Raw genomic sequence first — 17,103 nt, 5'->3', positions numbered from 1 at the left:
ACTAAACTAAGCACTTGGCACTCGAGAGCTAGTCTCTCAAACCCCTGCACGTCCCCCCTCTCTGCTCACCAATATAAAAGCAAATGGCTATTGCAGCATCATTCCCTGCTATTATTTCCCTTGCATTCTTTGTCCTAAACCTGTGCCTTAGAGCCACTTACGGTGACTATGGAGGGTGGGAGACTGGTCATGCCACTTTCTACGGAGGAGGCGACGCATCAGGCACAATGGGTAAGCTATACATCACTCAATTTTCTTAAAAGTTGAAGAATAAGGAGTAGTTTTTGTTTTTCTCAACAAGTACAGCATCCCGTAATTTTAGTAAAAATAAAAAAGCCTCACTTACATTTTCAAATTGCTATACACGTACGTCATGTGATCCTGTGTTAGAAAGTATAATTTCCTATATACAACGCATATTGTTATGAGGTGGCTTGAATCAGATAGAACAGTGCATGTGTCGTAGGTTCGCTAGAGCGAAGGTTCACTTGGCTCGAGCGAAGTAAGTCAGAGAGTGTTCGCTCGACCCTCGCTCGACACCCAGCTCGAGCGAGATCAAGTCAGAGAGTTTCGAGAGCTTCGCTCAACCCTCGCTCGACATGCAGCTCGAGCGGTATCCAAGTCAGAGAGTGTTCGCTCGACCCTCGCTCGACACCCAGCTCGAGCGAGTTCAAGTCAGAGAGTTTCGAGAGCTTCGCTCGACCCTCGCTCGAGTGTTAGCTCGAGCGAAGTACAGAAAACCTACGTTCGCTCGACACTCGCTCGAGTGTTCGCTCGAGCCAATGTTCACAGAAGTGAACATTTCTGTTCCTATAAATACCAAACGGCGCCCACTTCTTAGATAACTTCAGAAAATCACTTTTAATCTTGTTTTTAGTGTTTTCTTGAGAGAGAAGTTATAGAGTGAGTTTTGAGAGATAACTTCCTTGTGAAGTTTTGTTGTATTCATCTGTACTCCATCTCTGTTCATAGTGAAATCTTCGATACCGACCCCACCAGTGGACGTAGGCTCATTTTGAGTCGAACCACTTAATTCTTGGTGTTCTTTCTGTGTGATTGTCATCTTTTCTTTCGTTTAGTTCCGCTATTATACTTCGAGTTAATCTTAGATATACAGTTATTCCCAACACATATGGTGCTTTGGCATGTAATAAGTCGACATTTTACTCTTTTGAGTTAGGAAATGGGACCTTCGGAAATGATGGTGTTGGCATTTATTTGATTGTAAATTTAAAACAGTAATAAGATTTTTTTCATTAATGAGAATGAGTTTTTGTAGCAGTAATTGAGTTAAGTGGAATTTATAAAAGGTAATTACATCATGGGGTGTTGGATGCAGGGGGAGCTTGTGGGTATGGGAATCTGCACAGCCAAGGGTACGGGACAAACACTGCAGCACTCAGCACAGCTCTATTCAACAATGGGTTAAGCTGCGGGTCATGTTACGAGATGCGATGTAACGACGATCCCAAATGGTGCCTCCCAGGTACCATCACTGTCACCGCCACTAACTTCTGCCCTCCTAACTACGCATTGTCCAACGACAACGGTGGCTGGTGCAACCCTCCTCTTCAACACTTTGACTTGGCTGAGCCTGCTTTCTTGGAAATTGCTCAATACAGAGCCGGGATTGTGCCCATATCCTTTAGAAGGTAAACAATTTTGTAAAGTTAGTTAATTAACAAGATGAATGCTAATTTGGTGTTGGTATAAATATATAAAAAATGAATGAACAGGGTGTCCTGTGTGAAGAAGGGAGGAGTGAGGTTTACCATAAATGGGCACTCATACTTCAACTTGGTGTTGATCACAAACGTGGGTGGCGCGGGAGACGTGCATTCAGTGTCAATAAAGGGGTCCAAGACAGGGTGGCAAGCCATGTCACGGAACTGGGGCCAGAACTGGCAGAGCAGTGCCTACCTAAATGGACAGAGTCTTTCATTCCAACTCACAATCAGTGATGGCAAGACCGTGACTAGCTACGACGTCGTTCCAGAAAATTGGCAGTTTGGACAGACATTTGAGGGGGCTCAGTTCTAAGGTTTTTTTGTTCAATATATAAATATATATATTATATGTAGGGTCAGTGGGTGATGTACCAAATAGTATAGTAGTGTAGGAGGGGCTCGGCCTGTATATTTATATTTATATGGCCGTGTATTTGCTGAGGTGGCTGATCCGCACCCGCTAGGCCTTTCATACATGAAAGACAGTGTTCGCGTTTGGATAGGATTGGTTGGATTTTTATTTTAATATTAAAGTTATGCTCCCCAACTTGGTATCGAAAAGCTTTTAAGATGTTCATTCCATTTTCAGTCAACCCAAAGGTTCTTTGCCAAAAACCGCGGGAGGGTATAGCATATGCCAGCATGTGCCTTCGGTTTATTCCATGTCCACTTCCTAACAAAACTCTTCTAAACAACTAGATTTAATAATTTAATTTAATTTACATTCTAACGGTTTCTCAAACCATTGAAATGGAAATTCTAATATGTAAAATATTTAATTGAAACTAAAGATATAGATAGCAAAGAAAATGCAATATACTAAATTAATTTCTATTATTACACTTTTTAACTAAACCAATTTTTAACATCAATCTTTTGTTCCTAAAAACCTTTATACGGAAATCACGTAAGAACTAAAAAGCGGAAGGTAAATCTAAATATTAAGAAAACCACATAATGAAAGACAAGGTGAATCTAAATTTTTGAATAACATGATGAATCTTTCATTGTGATATATAAATGTTTTGAATAATAGGATTTATCAAAAAATACTGAAAGTGCAGTGAGAGCAACTAGCGAATGTGAAAATCAAACCAATATTCCTAGTTGATACAGCATTAACAAAACTAAGAGACGAACAAAAGCCCAAAATATTTCTGTATGGCAGTCCCCTCTTAAATGAAGACATCACCAAATAGCACAAAATATGCACTTGTAATTGCAGTGTGCAGACCAAAAGCCCCTACAATATTGACTGGCATCGATATAGACAGTGAGGGGTTATCTCACAAGTTTTGTTTTCCTTACATAGGCCAAAGCGGTTCTTCAAAAGGAAAATCAGTAATTTAGATCATTCTAAATGCTTTTCTTATCTTTACTGAGCAATCAAAAAGCATGAGGAAATACATACTTGGTTAACGCTAAGTACAGCATTGACACTATGAGAGAGAGAGAGAGAGTGAGAGAACTAGAGTGGTCAGTAGCCAAAGAGATCCTCCAGTTCTCATGCGGGCATGGCATAAATTGCAACACGTTCCTATTAAATGGCAAAAGCATTTTCGTACATAAACACAATGTGCTTCACAGCCCAGGCCTGTAATTTAAATCAGTTTCAAAGCAATATCCCCAATCCCAGCAACCAATTTCATACTTCATTTGAGCCTCTCTCTTCGTAGCCTCTCCAGTTCCTTGACCATCTGCCAATGTTCTAACGATAGGCAGGTTTCACCAAAACTCAAGGACATTAGGCGGCCCATTGTCAGCCATCTGTATGCAAGAAACAAAATTACCAATGTGCAACATAATTGCAATACTAGAAAACAATACCACTATCACACTTCACATTCACCAACCTGTTGAAATCATGGCTCCCTATGCTCCGGTCAGCTTGCCTTGCCGCAACCAGGTCATTTTCAACCACCTGTAACGTATCAGTATATGACATTAGGATTCCAAAGCTGCCCCCATCACTACTCTTATTCCCATTAGTGAGAGGGAAAATCAACAAAAGAAACTAAAGCATGTTAACTTTCTAAGCAATATCTCTTTCTGTCACGAGCATCTTGTAAGTAATTTCTGGCAACAAATCATACAGCAAAAATGCCCGTAAAATGAAAATCTTGGCCATAAACAAACAAATGTGGAAATGAAATGCTACTTCAAAAGACACTATTTGATACACCACTTTGTTGCAAACAGCAATTTAGTACGGTGGCACAATCAGGCCATGTAATGACTGGTGAATAATTTTACAGCAGGAACCTCTGGCATGCTCATTCAAATCAAACATGTTTGACTACTTATGGATGCTAAATGATGTTCACTAACAACAAACATGAAATTCTAAGAGACGGCATTCTTGCCAAACAAATTCCTTCTAGATAGCTCTGTCCCAGCAAGCTAACTCATACCTTCTGCATTTCTGACTCGATAGAATGTGGCAATGATTTAACAGTAGCCAAATACCATCTCCAAGCTTCTAGTGCTTCTGCAGTCACAACTTCAGAGGAACCCACTGAAGAAGGCTGGAAAGGCATAACTATATCAGCAGGTAAAATATTTGATTTTGCCTCAGAAAATATAAGCAATTGGACATCAGCTGCCATCTCCATTTTATAGTACTTAAAATCGTATTCCACCTGCAAACAAACAGATTTCAATATATTTATCAAGATCTTATTTCCAACAAAGTGGCTAAGAGCTACTCTCAAACAGTAGCCTAAGAAGTACAGGGGCACTTATTTAAATTCTCGGAATTGTCTTTCAGCTTTAGTAGATAGATTAATGCAGAGTTTCTGTACATTTGTGCATTAAGTAGTCAAACACATCTCTCATAACTCATAGGGCTACATACAAGACGTAAGGAATATACACACAAAGCTGCATGCATATATAGATGATAAAAGATATACCCTTTGCAGCTCCATTAGATTTCTTAACAACCTTGCATTCTCCATCCCAACAGAGTTGAGGGTCCCTGCTTCCAATTGGGTCTCATCAATGATTATGTGTGAGCCCTCAGCTAGCTGCAGAACTCCAGTTTTCAGTCTGAAGCATTAAATATGTTAAAAGGTCAAAACCTATGAGAAAGAATTGATGATTGTCAAGATTAGGCTGCTAATTAAAGGGGAAACAACTTCCAAGTCACAAGATGATGAATGATTACCTGTTTGTCTCGTAATCCTTTTTTGGGGCAAGTGATACAGAGTTAAGATACTCCAGTGTAAGGGGTATGCAATGCGTGAAAGGTAAGAGGGTTTTTAAAGCAAGACTAAGTCGGCTGCCAAACAGAGCCGCACTTTCTTTGCTAAAACATGTGAGGTTCAGTGAAAGCTTGCCCACGGCAACAGTGTCTACTCTAGTATGAACCTGCTCCCAAAACACTCATAAATTTCATACATAGGTGCAAGAAATGTGGAGAAAGGGAAGGAAAGTAGCTTAATAAAGATAGACTGTCGATAAAAGACATGGACTAGTGAGATGTATAAACTGATCAAGAAAAATAACGAAACTTCATTTTCAGGGAAGGAAAACCACTTACCCTGGACAAGAGATGCAACAACATGAAATGAGCAGCTATGCCATCATTGCCTAGAACAACTGTAAGATGCCTTAACAGAACTTCTCTCATCTCTCTGACAAAATGGGGCTTTGGCTGTAGGACCAAAGAGGACACAATAGTTGAACCATGCACGGCAAGAAAAAATATAAGGAAACATTAAAGATCATAAATCACTGCATGGGCAACATATATAAAGTAGATTTACAACCATTCATTCAGAAGGATGAAATCAAAACAAGGGGTATGAAATCACCTCCATCATGGGAGAACCACGAAGAAAGTCGGGAGCTGCTAGCTTCCTGTGAATAAGGCAATGGAGGCGTGGTACCTGCAACATAAAACCCTCCACAAAATAACAGGAAGAGGAAAAACAAAACATGAATACAGCTAAACTAGCCCTTTCTGGACAATAGCATATGCCAGTAACATAGATAATGGAACCAAAAAACAATTTTGCAGCCACAAGGATTCAATACCTTGTTAGGGGGCAAATGTACCATGACATCGTCACAAAAACCATTATCGGGCTCATCATGATCATCCTTGTCTTCATTAAGCTCTGAATCAAGAGTGAGAATCCCGATGAACTCAAAAACATCATTCAGCTTCAAGTCAGACTCTGGAGAATCGTATATCTGTGTAATAATATACTTTTAGAAGTTTCATGGGATAGTTGAGAAACTGGATTCCAACCATTTATATTAGTATAATTAGCTGTAACTTAGAGGGGAAAAAAGTGGCCAGCCAATTACCTTAACAAGACAACTAAGAAAATCTTTGTCAATTCCAGTTACCATACTCGTATTAGAGCAGTAGCCTTCACTTAAGGAATCCTGAGTCTGAGAAGACGTGGAAGGGCAGCCATCCTCTTTCTAGCATAGGTAAGAGGAATTGGATTGATATTTCTTGTTTGTTAATTAAAATAAAAATTAAATATTGATCATGATGTAATCCTATTCAGAGCAAACACAAAGTGTGTGTGGCAAATAATTGATTCATACACGTGCAAACGTCAAAGAACCAGCCCCTGAATATTTCCAGGAAGAAATTCAATTGCAACAAGAGAGCCCTCTAAAGCCCCTAAGATCAAGCTAATCCATGATACCATAACCTTTAATTGAAGAACCCATGTTTTACATGGTTCTCAACATATTTGAACATGAATTTCGGCAAAGATATTATTAAAAAACAATCATTAACTTACAGATCAAAAAATGTTGGACAATTCTTATCCAGCCAATGGGGAAAATAAAGATGGTAAGGCACGTGAATGATGAGAATCATCTGAACTTACCACCTTTTTTACACTGGGAGAAACTTGAAACCCGTTGTCTGAAACCTGACATTGAATGCGGCACATCAGATAGATAAATTAAGGACATAATCACTTTTAGAAAGAGAGAGCCATTGAGCACCTCCTAAAAGACCAATAAATCATCAATCAATAGATTTTTAACGACAAGAAGAGAATGCCCAGACTAAAACTGTTTGTAATCAATGTACCTATTTTATTATATTAACTCCATCGAACTTCCAAGAATTCCCAAACTAAACACGTTGACATAAAAAAAATTGTCAATCCAACCCAAATAAGAACCTAAGAAGGTAGGATCCAACCAAAGAAACATGAAGGGTAGCATTGCAGTTACCTTTAGGTACACACCACAAGATCAATCTATAGAAGCTAGTTCAATGAAAAGAACTAATACAGGATATAATTACAGGGACAGAACTTACAAGCATATTCATGTCATCAATAGCTTCATCGTCCATTCTCCTGCGCTTCTCTCTCTGTTGGGGTATGAAATCCTTGCATTGATTCACCACTGACTCAGATGATGGTTCCGTCCAAGAATTTTGCCCTGGAACCTAAAAAGAAGAAAAGCGAAACCCAAGAGGAGTTAAGCCATGATTTTGATTCATCCAGAGCCTTGATTCAAAACTGATAGTAAATTTGAAAGATAAGCTTAAAGACGTTTAGCTGGCCAATGACCGGTACAGAAACAACTTCGATACACGTACCATAAGCTTAAAATGTGTTTGGATTAAAAATAAAAGCTGAAAGCTTAAAATTAAATGGAGCGACGACAGAAAAAACAAAAAAAAACAAAAAAACCATGACTATAGTGAACTTACAGGAACACAGTACAGCAGACGGCGTTCCCAAACTTGCGTATGGGGCGAAGAATCACCCAAGGGGAATTGAGAGACATCCCTGAACTTGTTGGTTCTCCATACCGACCCATCCTGGAAGAAAATGAAAAACTCATTGGCATGAAAATTGTGGTTGAGATAGTTCACTAATACATAATTAGAAGGCCAAAACAGTGGCAGTTACCTGATAAGCACCGACGTAGAACTCATTCCCCAACATGTCTTGTACCATTGCCCGGAACCGCACGAGAGTTTTGGGCTGAATCCATCTGATAGTTTCACCATTAAGAATCGGGACCTAAACGACAAACACAACAATCCCCCCGAGTCTTAATCTATGATCTTGGTGATAAATGACAATTTGGGACTAAAGTTACAATAAGCTTTTCGAACAAAAGCCCGCAAATGAAGAATAAAATAGATTTGCCAGAAACCACTATCTTTACAAGCGATGTTTTTTGACAAATAAACAATAATTATGAGTAGTATATGATTGCTTCCAGCAAAAGCTAAGAAGCTTGTGGAAGAGTAAGAAAGGACCTGAGAGAGGCGGCCTTGATCGAAGAGGAAATGGCGGAAGAGATCGAGGACGCCCCAGTCCTTGCCGTTGGGATCGAATCCCGAGGACGCCGCCGCTTTCTCGAACGTCGATCGGACGGCTCCGAGAGGGTTCGCCACCAGATCGTACGGTAAACCGACCATCTCGATCCCAAGTGTGTTCGGTCCGTGGATGGAAGTCCCGAGCGCGCTAAAACTGGTGGTTAAGTAGAGTCGTGGTAGGGTTTTCCCGCCAAAATCAGGAACTCATTATAAAGATTTCATACGATTTTTAGGTATGGTCCTCTCCTAGTTCGTGTACCATAGGTATGGTCCTCTCCTAGTTCAAGTTACTTATCTTTTTTGGCATACGATTTTATATTTTTTTCCCTAAACAAATAGTTCGTTAATAAAATCTAACAAGTTACAAAAAGTAGGGGGTGGAGTTTCCCCCCACAAAGCTCCATTTCAATTATTTTCTCATCCATTTTCATTCCTTCTAAATGAATTTTTTTTATCGTCGTGGATTGTGATGCAAAATGATGATTAGTTGTGATGTATTATTGTTTGTTAATTTGAATTGTTTGAGAGCGATTTGCATATACATCCTTAAGATCTCTGATTAGAAAAAGCGATAACATAATTAGATGAGCAATACTACACAACCTTTTATCCTCCACACACCACATTTTTTTTAAATTTTAAAATTTTTTAATATTAAATTTTTTTTTTTGAGTTTATTGTTTTTAAATTAATTCAATTTTTCTGTTCATTATTCATATATTAAATATTCAATAAAAGAAAAAAAATATGATATGTGAAAATTATGTGAATAGTAAGAAATTATGTAGATTTTTTATAATTAGATAGACGATATTGAATTACTCAAGTCATTGATGGTCATAAATTGTTGTAATCTTGTAAATCTGGAGTAAGAAAGGACACATTGTGGTGAGATAGGTCAAATATTGTAAATTTGGAGACGCTAGAGCTACTAATATCATGTGTGTCGTCCTAGGCAATGTTGAGATGCAAGGACACATTGTGGTCAAATGCAAATAAAGTCACGCATGAGATTCACATGTCAATATTTTTTACAGTAAATTAGTGTCATATCGTAGATCGGTAGCTGGGTAGTGGTATGGTGAAGTACATGTTGATAGTCGAATATAGGAAAATAGTAGTAGATCAAGCCTAGATCGAGATGGCGGAGGAGAAAATCTAAAATTGAGCCCCTTATGCTTCGACAGTCGGTTCTAATATGTACTTTTTTCGTTTTCTAACTCATGCCCCTTATGCTTCGAATCATTATCTAAACATATATATTTTTTCATTTGGTTTACTTGTAACACACCTCAAATTACTTGAAGAAAAATAAATTAAAATCGCTCACTTCGAAGAGAGCATTTCTAGAAAAGAGAGGAAGAAGATGACAATATAGAAAGAAAATAGGATTTTGATTAAGTTTCTGCATGCCTATACACGTCCCTCCTTCCACAACATATATTGTTATTCTTCTCACTCGCTAATGGGCCAGAGAGGCCATTTTAACAAGATTGTAAAAAAAAAAGGGACAATTCAACAAATCTAACAATCGTAAATGGGCCACGGTCCATTACTGTGCATGTACGTAATTGTGACATTACTCAAGTAAAATCTACGAGATACAGAAATCAAGTTGGCTAGCCGCTAGCGAAGACTTTATAGGTCAAAATATTAAAATTGAAACTCTTTTAAAAATATTTTATTTATTGTATAATACTTTTATGACATGCTAACTTAATTACATAAATTATATAAAAAAAAAGAAGCCAAATTCGAAGATAACAATTTTCCCCTTCATCATGAGAAAAGTCTGGTAAAAAAGTTTCCGGATGATTTGGACCTCTCCAAACATGCCACATGAACGTATCTTCCCAACTTGTCCACTTGCCTGGACTCACCCCTGGTATCTTTTTTGCAAACCTTGCAGGTTTTATCAACCCAGCCATCCTCAACATATTGCCCGTCCACTAATATCGAACGAAGATTAAGAAAAAAAAAAGTGAGAACATATGATAAAAGGGTCCAAATATAATTTGAAGTAAATTCAAAGGAAAGTAAAGAAGATAAGACATTTATAGCTCAAACTAAACTGCAAAAGAAAATGTGCATACCCTCGATATAGGACTTGAAAAAATCCTTGTACGTTCCTCCAATTTTCCTTCTGAGGGCCCCATACTGCATGAAATTGAAAATTCCAGTAAACAGACATACCATATAGATTATCGTGTGTGTGTGTTGAAAATCCAAGCCAAATTACCTGTTCCCTGGACATTTTTCCTCCAGACTTGGTGGCTTCTCTGGCCTCGGCCAGAAGCTCTGCATCCTCCGAGGATCTAACTTGAGAAAAATCCAGGGCTTCCGTTATGTTGCTAAACAAAGATTGGTTGCTGTTCTTGGGTTCGTCCTTTTCACCCTTCTCTGATTTGGCTGAAACTGCAAACTTAAAGGCCCTGTTGTTGAACCTATTCATGTTATGGTTAGACCGAGACAAGTAGCAGTCTTGTGCAACTCCAAACTTCGAAGGGAATTTGCCATTTGGAGGTGTCAAGGGAAGAGCTCTTATTCCCATCTTCGCTTCCCTTAACATAACACAGCAGATCTTATAACTATGTACGTCTTGGCGCAGCTATTTTATAAGATACTCTTGCTCCTTTATCTAGATACTAGAGAACAAACGTTTTGCTACTCTGGACCATAACATTACAGCCACGTGGATTTGTATTTAGCATGGCCCGCCCTGCGCCCACAGAAAGTATGGTGGTTAACAGGGAACTACGTGGCTCTTTAACAGGCTCTTGAAGTTGTGAGGAGCATTTTGTTTTGGTTTTGCCATCCGGAGAGAATCCAAAGTTCGATGGCTAGTGGATCACATATCGTGTTAAATACCCACTTGTTTCAAAACTAGTCTTGAGGAGATATCAATTTTAACTATTTAAATTTAATATGCCAACAAGAGTTACTCAATATAATATAATAGTGTTCTGTAGACGTCCCCAATTAGTCAGCACAACCATTCACCTTTCTGGCAAACCTCTTTCAGATGATCTCTACATCTAAGTTACCGAACAAAACAAACACGTTACATATGTGCCCTACACAACATATACCATGCCAACCTCAAGAAGAGACACCGGTGGCACCTTGAGCGCCACGTCTGGGCCCCGGCAATTCCTCCTCAGGAAATTGTATCCAAAGCCAATGGCCACTCGCTTCAGGAGGGATGATCCTTGCTTTGCGCGAACATGTGAGTGACCCAGTATGAATGCAGTCCCAGACTGTTGAGCTGTATACAGATCTTCCAGTTCTTCTTGCAGTTGCACACCCATATCAGTTTGTACATCCGTTTCGGAGTCATCCTCAATGGCAAACCTCACTCTTCTTTCTGCAACTCCTACTGGTTCCATCTCAATAACATCTGTCATACTTTCTACAGTAGGGAACTCAATGGAAACACTTGTTGGCTGCGTGCTTTCCTCAATCTCAAAAGCAGGCGGACCCGAGAAAGCCACTGTTCCAATCACAGCCAATCTACACTCGCTAGATGATTCATTGGATCGTGATGCATCATCATCCTCATCGCATGACTTAGTCCCTTGTTTCCGATGCCAATCATAGCGGATAAAATCAGCTAATCTATCAACCAGCTCAGACTCAAATGAATCGACATCTTGATGAACATCACGATATCCATACCGGACAATACATCTATATGACCGATGAGCTGGAGGACCCACACGGCCCACAAGATATCGTTCAGCAGGGGGAACATAAGGGACAGGTACCGATTTTACGCATACAAAGACAAGGATGCGATGGAAGGCAGGGAGGTTAGTGACAAAGCGGGAGAAGTTAGCTGGAATGCCAGAGGTGAGATCGGTGAAAACTAGCCCAATACCAGGAACCCGAGCAATGCCCAAGCTTGGACCTAAGGCTAGCAGCCATTCCAACGAAACCTTGTTGTGAAGGTCATATTCGTATTTTTTTATGGTTGCATAATGCCACACAAACATGATAGTCATAAGAAAAAGAGCTAGAAGGATGGGGAGCCAGGCACCCTCTCTGAACTTGGTGAGCGAAGCTGAGAAGTAGAGTAATTCAATAGAGCCAAAGAAGAGTAGGAAGGTAATAGCTATGATAGGGGGCTTGTGCCAACAAAGGATAATAACCAAGGAAGTGAGGCATGTTGTCACCAGCATCACTGTCATCACTGCTAACCCTGCAACATGCAAAGATAAAATATTAGTGTATAAAGAATTATAATTTCTTATGATTAAGCCAAGTAATTGGGAAGGTGATCAATTTTTGGCACAAGTTTTAAGACTAATTTGATGAGTCTGAAAGTCATTGATACAGTGCTAGGCTTTCCCCAGAATGTCTCGGTAATGACAATGGTATCATAATTGGAGACGAACTTCTAACATTTTCTATTAAGAATATAATACAAATAATTAAATCTATATCTTCCCATCAGTTTAAACTTTTGAGACAAGTAGTGATTTCACATGGTATCAAAGCAGAGGTCTTGAGTTTGAACCCTGACTCTACACTCTACCACATTTAATTAAGGAAAATACTTTAGCTGCAAAGTGATTACACAAAAGTAAACTTATAAACTGACGTGGATTGATGTGATACATCAGATTGTAAAGTTACTTTTATTATAAAGTAGATCTAACGGATTCCACGAAACCACATCAATTTGTGAGTTTATTTTGTGTAATTTTTTTGTCTCTAGCAGTTCTCTTTAATTAAATATTCCACATGTTGAGTCACTCATGAAGGGGAGTCTGGCCCACACGTGAGGGGGAGTATTAAGAATATAATACAAATAATTAAATCTACATATTCCCATCAGCTTAAGCTTTTGGAACAAGTCATGATTTCACATTTTCTGCTGATGATTCATAGGGTTTCCATGATTTGATTGGGACTCGTATTTGGCAAGATATTTTTAGTAAATAATGAAAATATTTTCTATTATGATCCTGGCAAGAAGGATAGAAGGGCATAGCTTACCAGATGCATTCCCCATGTGCTTTGTGTCTCTGAACCCAATGGTCACAGCAATGCAGAGGATCATGAGCATCCAATTGATCTCAGGGATGTAAATCTGGCCATGTATCTTATCTGAGGTGTGAACAACCTTGACTCTTGGGAAGCAACCAAGTGATTGGCTCTGGTTTATGATAGAGAATGTTCCACTGATGATTGCTTGGCTTCCCACGACAGATGCAAGAATGGCAATTACAAGCACGGGCCACCTCACACATTCTGTGCCCAAAAAACTAAGTTTTCAAGTCTTCCACAATTAGCTAATATCCTAGACTCGTAGTCAAGTACATAATATGGATTGTTCAGAACTAAGATTCACCCTTGACTGAAAAAATGTGAGTTTTGATGTCTCAATCCATTAGGAGATACTTCTCAGAACAATTCCATTGTTATTTATTATGAAGTCTTAGCCTTCTGTAAGCTTCCATTCTAATTTTATGGAAATTAAATAAATCTTGTTGCCTTTAATTCAAGAATGGCCGAGGTATACCTGGTACTGAGACATAAAAGCTGATTGTATGGCTGGGATGGTGATGCCGTGACAAGTATGCAGCTTGTCCCATATATGCCAATATGAGTGCTGGATAAACCAGAAAAGTGAAAGCAATCTGTGACAAGGTGAGCAATTAGACTCCAGCTACTAGTAGGCAAGTAAGAGCTTCCCAAGTGTAGACAAAACATTACTAGGAATCAAATCTTAAAAGGACAATTTCCAAAGAAAAAGAAAAAGAAAAAGCAAAGAACCAGCATTACTTGAATTGCCGCATATGAGAAGTGGCCAAGATCAGCAAACATTGCCTCTGAGCCTGCATGCACAGTCACACACACTGGGTGCTTAGCAGGATGCGGAAAACCCTCATTTGAATAACACTTAATTTTTTTAATGAGTGAGTGGCCACATGCAGTACAAACAACACACCAAGACATGAGAATTGAACATAGTGTCTTTTCTTTTTCCTAATTCACCTGTTATGCATAAGAGTATTCCACCCAAAGACATCCATCCACTTATCTTTGTCTTCTTCAAGAATTTGAACATGTAATATGGAGAAAGAGCTTTATAGACTTGTGGATTCCAGTAGATGATGTTGAATAAACCGAGGGCACTGATGCATAGAAGCCACATCAACACGACTGGAGCAAAGAAAGACCCAAGCCGATGTGTTCCATAGTGTTGAAGTGCAAATAGACATACAAGTATGAAGCAAGTAATCGGAATGACTGCATCTGCAAATAATGTCATAGGATGCAGTGTAAAGACAATCAATAAAGCAAAACCAGCACTGCACTTATTATAGACATTGACTTCAAATTTGTTACTGTCATCACTAATAATATTGTACATTGAAATACCCAAGGCACTCGGAGAGAAGAAATAGGGAATAGAATATGTTAAATTGAGATACTTTCAAGAAACTTATGGATCATTTTCTGAAGAGGATACATTTTCAGTAGAATCTCAGTTTGTTACATTTATAACACTTTCACATATTAGAAAGCTGGCGCTCAAACAAAAACATCATATTCCACATAGTGCAGGGCTAACACCGAGTCCTGACTTCAATATTTTAATTTATTCTCATATTCAAACATCTGTCAACCTCACTCAGAAACAGTTTCTCCACCCGCTGCAACAAGTTTTTTTATATGCAAGTAATAGTGGTGCAATATCCCCTGCACTAGAAAATTAAAGAAGGCAGGATCAATACAAAGCGATATGGGCATGTCAGCGTACTACTTGAGCAATCCCCCCCCCCCCCCCCTCAACACACACACACACACACACACACAAACAAAGGCTCTTTCAGATCTAGCCATAATTTTCATATTTTCAGTTCTCTCCCTTGAACATGCACTACAGTTCAGCTTTAAAGGAATAATCTCACTATGATTTCAAACTACATGCTTATTCCTTCTGCAGTAATAATAACTCAAACTACTTCTATCAGTATTTTTTTTTTTTTTTTTTTTTTCATATCGGACTTAATATGCTTAAACAGGCAGAATTAGAGGCACAAGAGTAGAAGCTGATAAATAAGCTTACACTGGTGGTGCTCCTTGGACATTGATAACTCGAGACCAGACACTGCAGAGAACACTACATAAAAAGATTCAAATTAGATCTCCAATTAGATAGTCAGCAAACTAAGAGGAAACAATTGTATGTAGTGCATCCATAACCAGAAACACTACCTGAAATGGCCGGAGTGAGGAGTCCATCTCCAATTACCATACAAGTTCCAAGAAGAACCAAAATTAGCAGAGCAGTGTGCAAGGCTTTGTACTTCTCAAGCAACAGTTTCACCCTTGAACTGTTCTTCTTCTGTGGAGGCTGTTCCAATTTATAAGTAGAGAGTGCTTCATCCGCAACCTGTCGGTTGGGAAGAAGGCCTACTTTTGCATGCCTACAAATCAACGAATAAAGGGCAAAAGTACCACCTGCAAATCATGTACGAGAAGTTACATATGAAGACTATAAAGACATACTAGAGCAGATCTTGCATATTTGTTCTAGTACTCACCCTCTCCATTGTCATCTGCTCGAAGGACTACAAAGACATACTTGAACAGAGGGATTAAAGTGAGAGTCCAGAAGACAAAAGAAAGAACACCAAAAATCTCTTCGTTGGTCTGTGAATGTTGAATATCTGCTGCAAACGTGCTTTTGTAGACATATAAAGGGGAAATGCTCAAGTCCCCGTACACTACACCAAGGCTTTGGTAGGCTAAGAGCAGGATAGTCTTCCAAGACTCCTTCTGAAATGCAGTTAATGTCAATCCAGTTACAATTCAAGTACTCTGTTGTTATGGTAATTACGGATGTTTGTGGATTGCTAAAATTGTTCGTCCAAATTACGAGCTAATCTGCCACAGAAGAAGAAGAGGAAAAAAAAAGCAAGGGGAAAAAAAGGAGGACAGATAGCAATAAACTTCAAAGGGCTTAGGCTCGTAAGCATTTGAACGTTCGGTACAGAACCGTGCCAAATTAGTTCAGAAAGAGAATGCACTCACCTTTGAGTTGTTCCGACACTTGCCATTGTCAAGATCCATATTTCTCACCCACAAGTTATGCCGTTGAGCAAAGACACCAGCAGTTCTGCACTAGAAAAAAAATGGAAGCTGAAATGGAAAAGTCCAATAGAATCAAGTTTCTAAAAATAGAAAAATAAAATGAGGAATTTCATGTTGACACTTCCTAGGCCAACCATCAAGCTCTCTGCTTTCCTCGCGCAAACAGAGGAGATAAAAAAAGGGCACATTCGCCCACTTGTCAATAAATCCACATGACATCAATACCTCTTATCTCAATGATTTAAGAAATTAGAACACAATACTCACAACAGTCCAGGAAATTAAAGCTGAGAGAGAGAAACACAAAAGCCCGCAAGAAAACTCCAGACGATTCACTAAACAAGTGGTGAAATTGCAACTCAGAAAAGGATTGACGCTCAGCTGGACTAGAATTATTCAGCCGGCGAGCGTCTCATAAATGCAGAAGGGCCCTCATTAATTTGCCTAGTGGTTCTGTTCCCATTTTTATTTTCGGCTTATAGTCTTTTCTGGTTGACGAGATGGTAAAGAAACAAAAACCTAACACGTCACCGTTTCTTGCCCTTCAGTTGAGACAACTAGTTTACAAAAGAACACGAGATTATACAATCCACAGCGAATTGGAAACTAACAGCGTATTATGCAATCATGCATATGCGGAAAGTTCACATCTTTCACAGGAAAAGCAGAAGAAATATCAAATAAGAATGAGTTGCGAGATTGGCGACGAGAAGACAAAACCACGTGATTCAACGACAGTTACATACACGAAACAGCCACACTAAGCCAAGCCAACTAAACTAGTGTCCCGTTATTGTCTACGAAAATAAAGCCGATTTTATGGACCATTTATTATACCCACTTTCTCGCCGCCTTATCTTGCTTGCTCTCTCTCTCTCACATTTTTTTCAAATAATTTAATTGTTTTGTCCAGGAAAAATGATAAACACACAACACTTTATACAACACTTTCTA

At 39.0% G+C, this 17,103-nt stretch overlaps 4 protein-coding genes across 10 annotated transcripts; 1 reads left to right on the top strand and 3 right to left on the bottom strand.

Moving 5' to 3' along the window:
- Positions 1-2,288, top strand: LOC108991763 (expansin-A8-like). Its single transcript, XM_035691754.1, has 3 exons — positions 1-231; positions 1,340-1,652; positions 1,737-2,288. The coding sequence occupies exons 1-3, from the start codon at positions 84-86 to the stop codon at positions 2,038-2,040; spliced, it is 765 nt and encodes a 254-aa protein (XP_035547647.1). The 5' UTR covers positions 1-83; the 3' UTR covers positions 2,041-2,288.
- Positions 2,289-3,247: 959 nt separating this feature from the next.
- Positions 3,248-8,287, bottom strand: LOC108991942 (mini-chromosome maintenance complex-binding protein). 3 transcript variants are annotated; one of them, XM_018966371.2, is made up of 14 exons: positions 7,984-8,287; positions 7,628-7,741; positions 7,426-7,536; positions 7,027-7,158; positions 6,587-6,628; positions 6,042-6,161; positions 5,766-5,924; positions 5,543-5,632; positions 5,269-5,382; positions 4,894-5,096; positions 4,640-4,775; positions 4,139-4,366; positions 3,581-3,648; positions 3,248-3,494 (listed from the first exon to the last, which is right to left on the bottom strand). In XM_018966371.2, the coding sequence occupies exons 1-14, from the start codon at positions 8,143-8,145 to the stop codon at positions 3,380-3,382; spliced, it is 1,794 nt and encodes a 597-aa protein (XP_018821916.1). In that variant the 5' UTR covers positions 8,146-8,287; the 3' UTR covers positions 3,248-3,379. The 3 variants fall into 3 exon arrangements, with proteins under 3 accessions (XP_018821916.1, XP_018821915.1, XP_018821917.1); XM_018966370.2 differs by having other exon boundaries at positions 6,584-6,628; positions 7,984-8,285; XM_018966372.2 differs by having other exon boundaries at positions 5,543-5,617; positions 6,584-6,628; positions 7,984-8,283.
- Positions 8,288-9,696: 1,409 nt separating this feature from the next.
- LOC108991867 lies at positions 9,697-10,640 on the bottom strand. Its single transcript, XM_018966266.2, has 3 exons — positions 10,283-10,640; positions 10,137-10,200; positions 9,697-9,992 (listed from the first exon to the last, which is right to left on the bottom strand). Exons 1-3 carry the CDS (start codon positions 10,610-10,612, stop codon positions 9,823-9,825), a joined length of 564 nt encoding a protein of 187 aa, XP_018821811.1. The 5' UTR covers positions 10,613-10,640; the 3' UTR covers positions 9,697-9,822.
- Positions 9,697-16,779, bottom strand: LOC108991866 (potassium transporter 2). Of its 5 annotated transcripts, XR_004801934.1 has the most exons (12): positions 16,284-16,372; positions 16,090-16,174; positions 15,600-15,834; positions 15,271-15,516; positions 15,122-15,175; positions 14,044-14,304; positions 13,831-13,883; positions 13,568-13,685; positions 13,042-13,296; positions 10,283-12,241; positions 10,137-10,200; positions 9,697-9,992 (listed from the first exon to the last, which is right to left on the bottom strand). XR_004801934.1 is itself a non-coding variant. In XM_018966265.2 (10 exons), the coding sequence occupies exons 2-10, from the start codon at positions 16,126-16,128 to the stop codon at positions 11,118-11,120; spliced, it is 2,385 nt and encodes a 794-aa protein (XP_018821810.1). In that variant the 5' UTR covers positions 16,129-16,174; positions 16,761-16,779; the 3' UTR covers positions 10,485-11,117. The 5 variants fall into 5 exon arrangements, 4 of the variants coding, with proteins under 4 accessions (XP_018821810.1, XP_018821807.1, XP_035547789.1 ...); XM_018966265.2 differs by lacking the exons at positions 9,697-9,992; positions 10,137-10,200; positions 16,284-16,372 and adding an exon at positions 16,761-16,779 and having other exon boundaries at positions 10,485-12,241; XM_018966262.2 differs by lacking the exons at positions 9,697-9,992; positions 10,137-10,200; positions 16,284-16,372 and adding an exon at positions 16,417-16,621 and having other exon boundaries at positions 10,485-12,241.
- Between the last annotated feature and the right edge of the window lie 324 nt (positions 16,780-17,103).

The sequence above is a fragment of the Juglans regia genome, chromosome 7 (genome assembly GCF_001411555.2).
Source record: "Juglans regia cultivar Chandler chromosome 7, Walnut 2.0, whole genome shotgun sequence".
NCBI lineage: Eukaryota > Viridiplantae > Streptophyta > Magnoliopsida > Fagales > Juglandaceae > Juglans > Juglans regia.
This window is presented reverse-complemented; position numbering and strand designations above follow the sequence as displayed.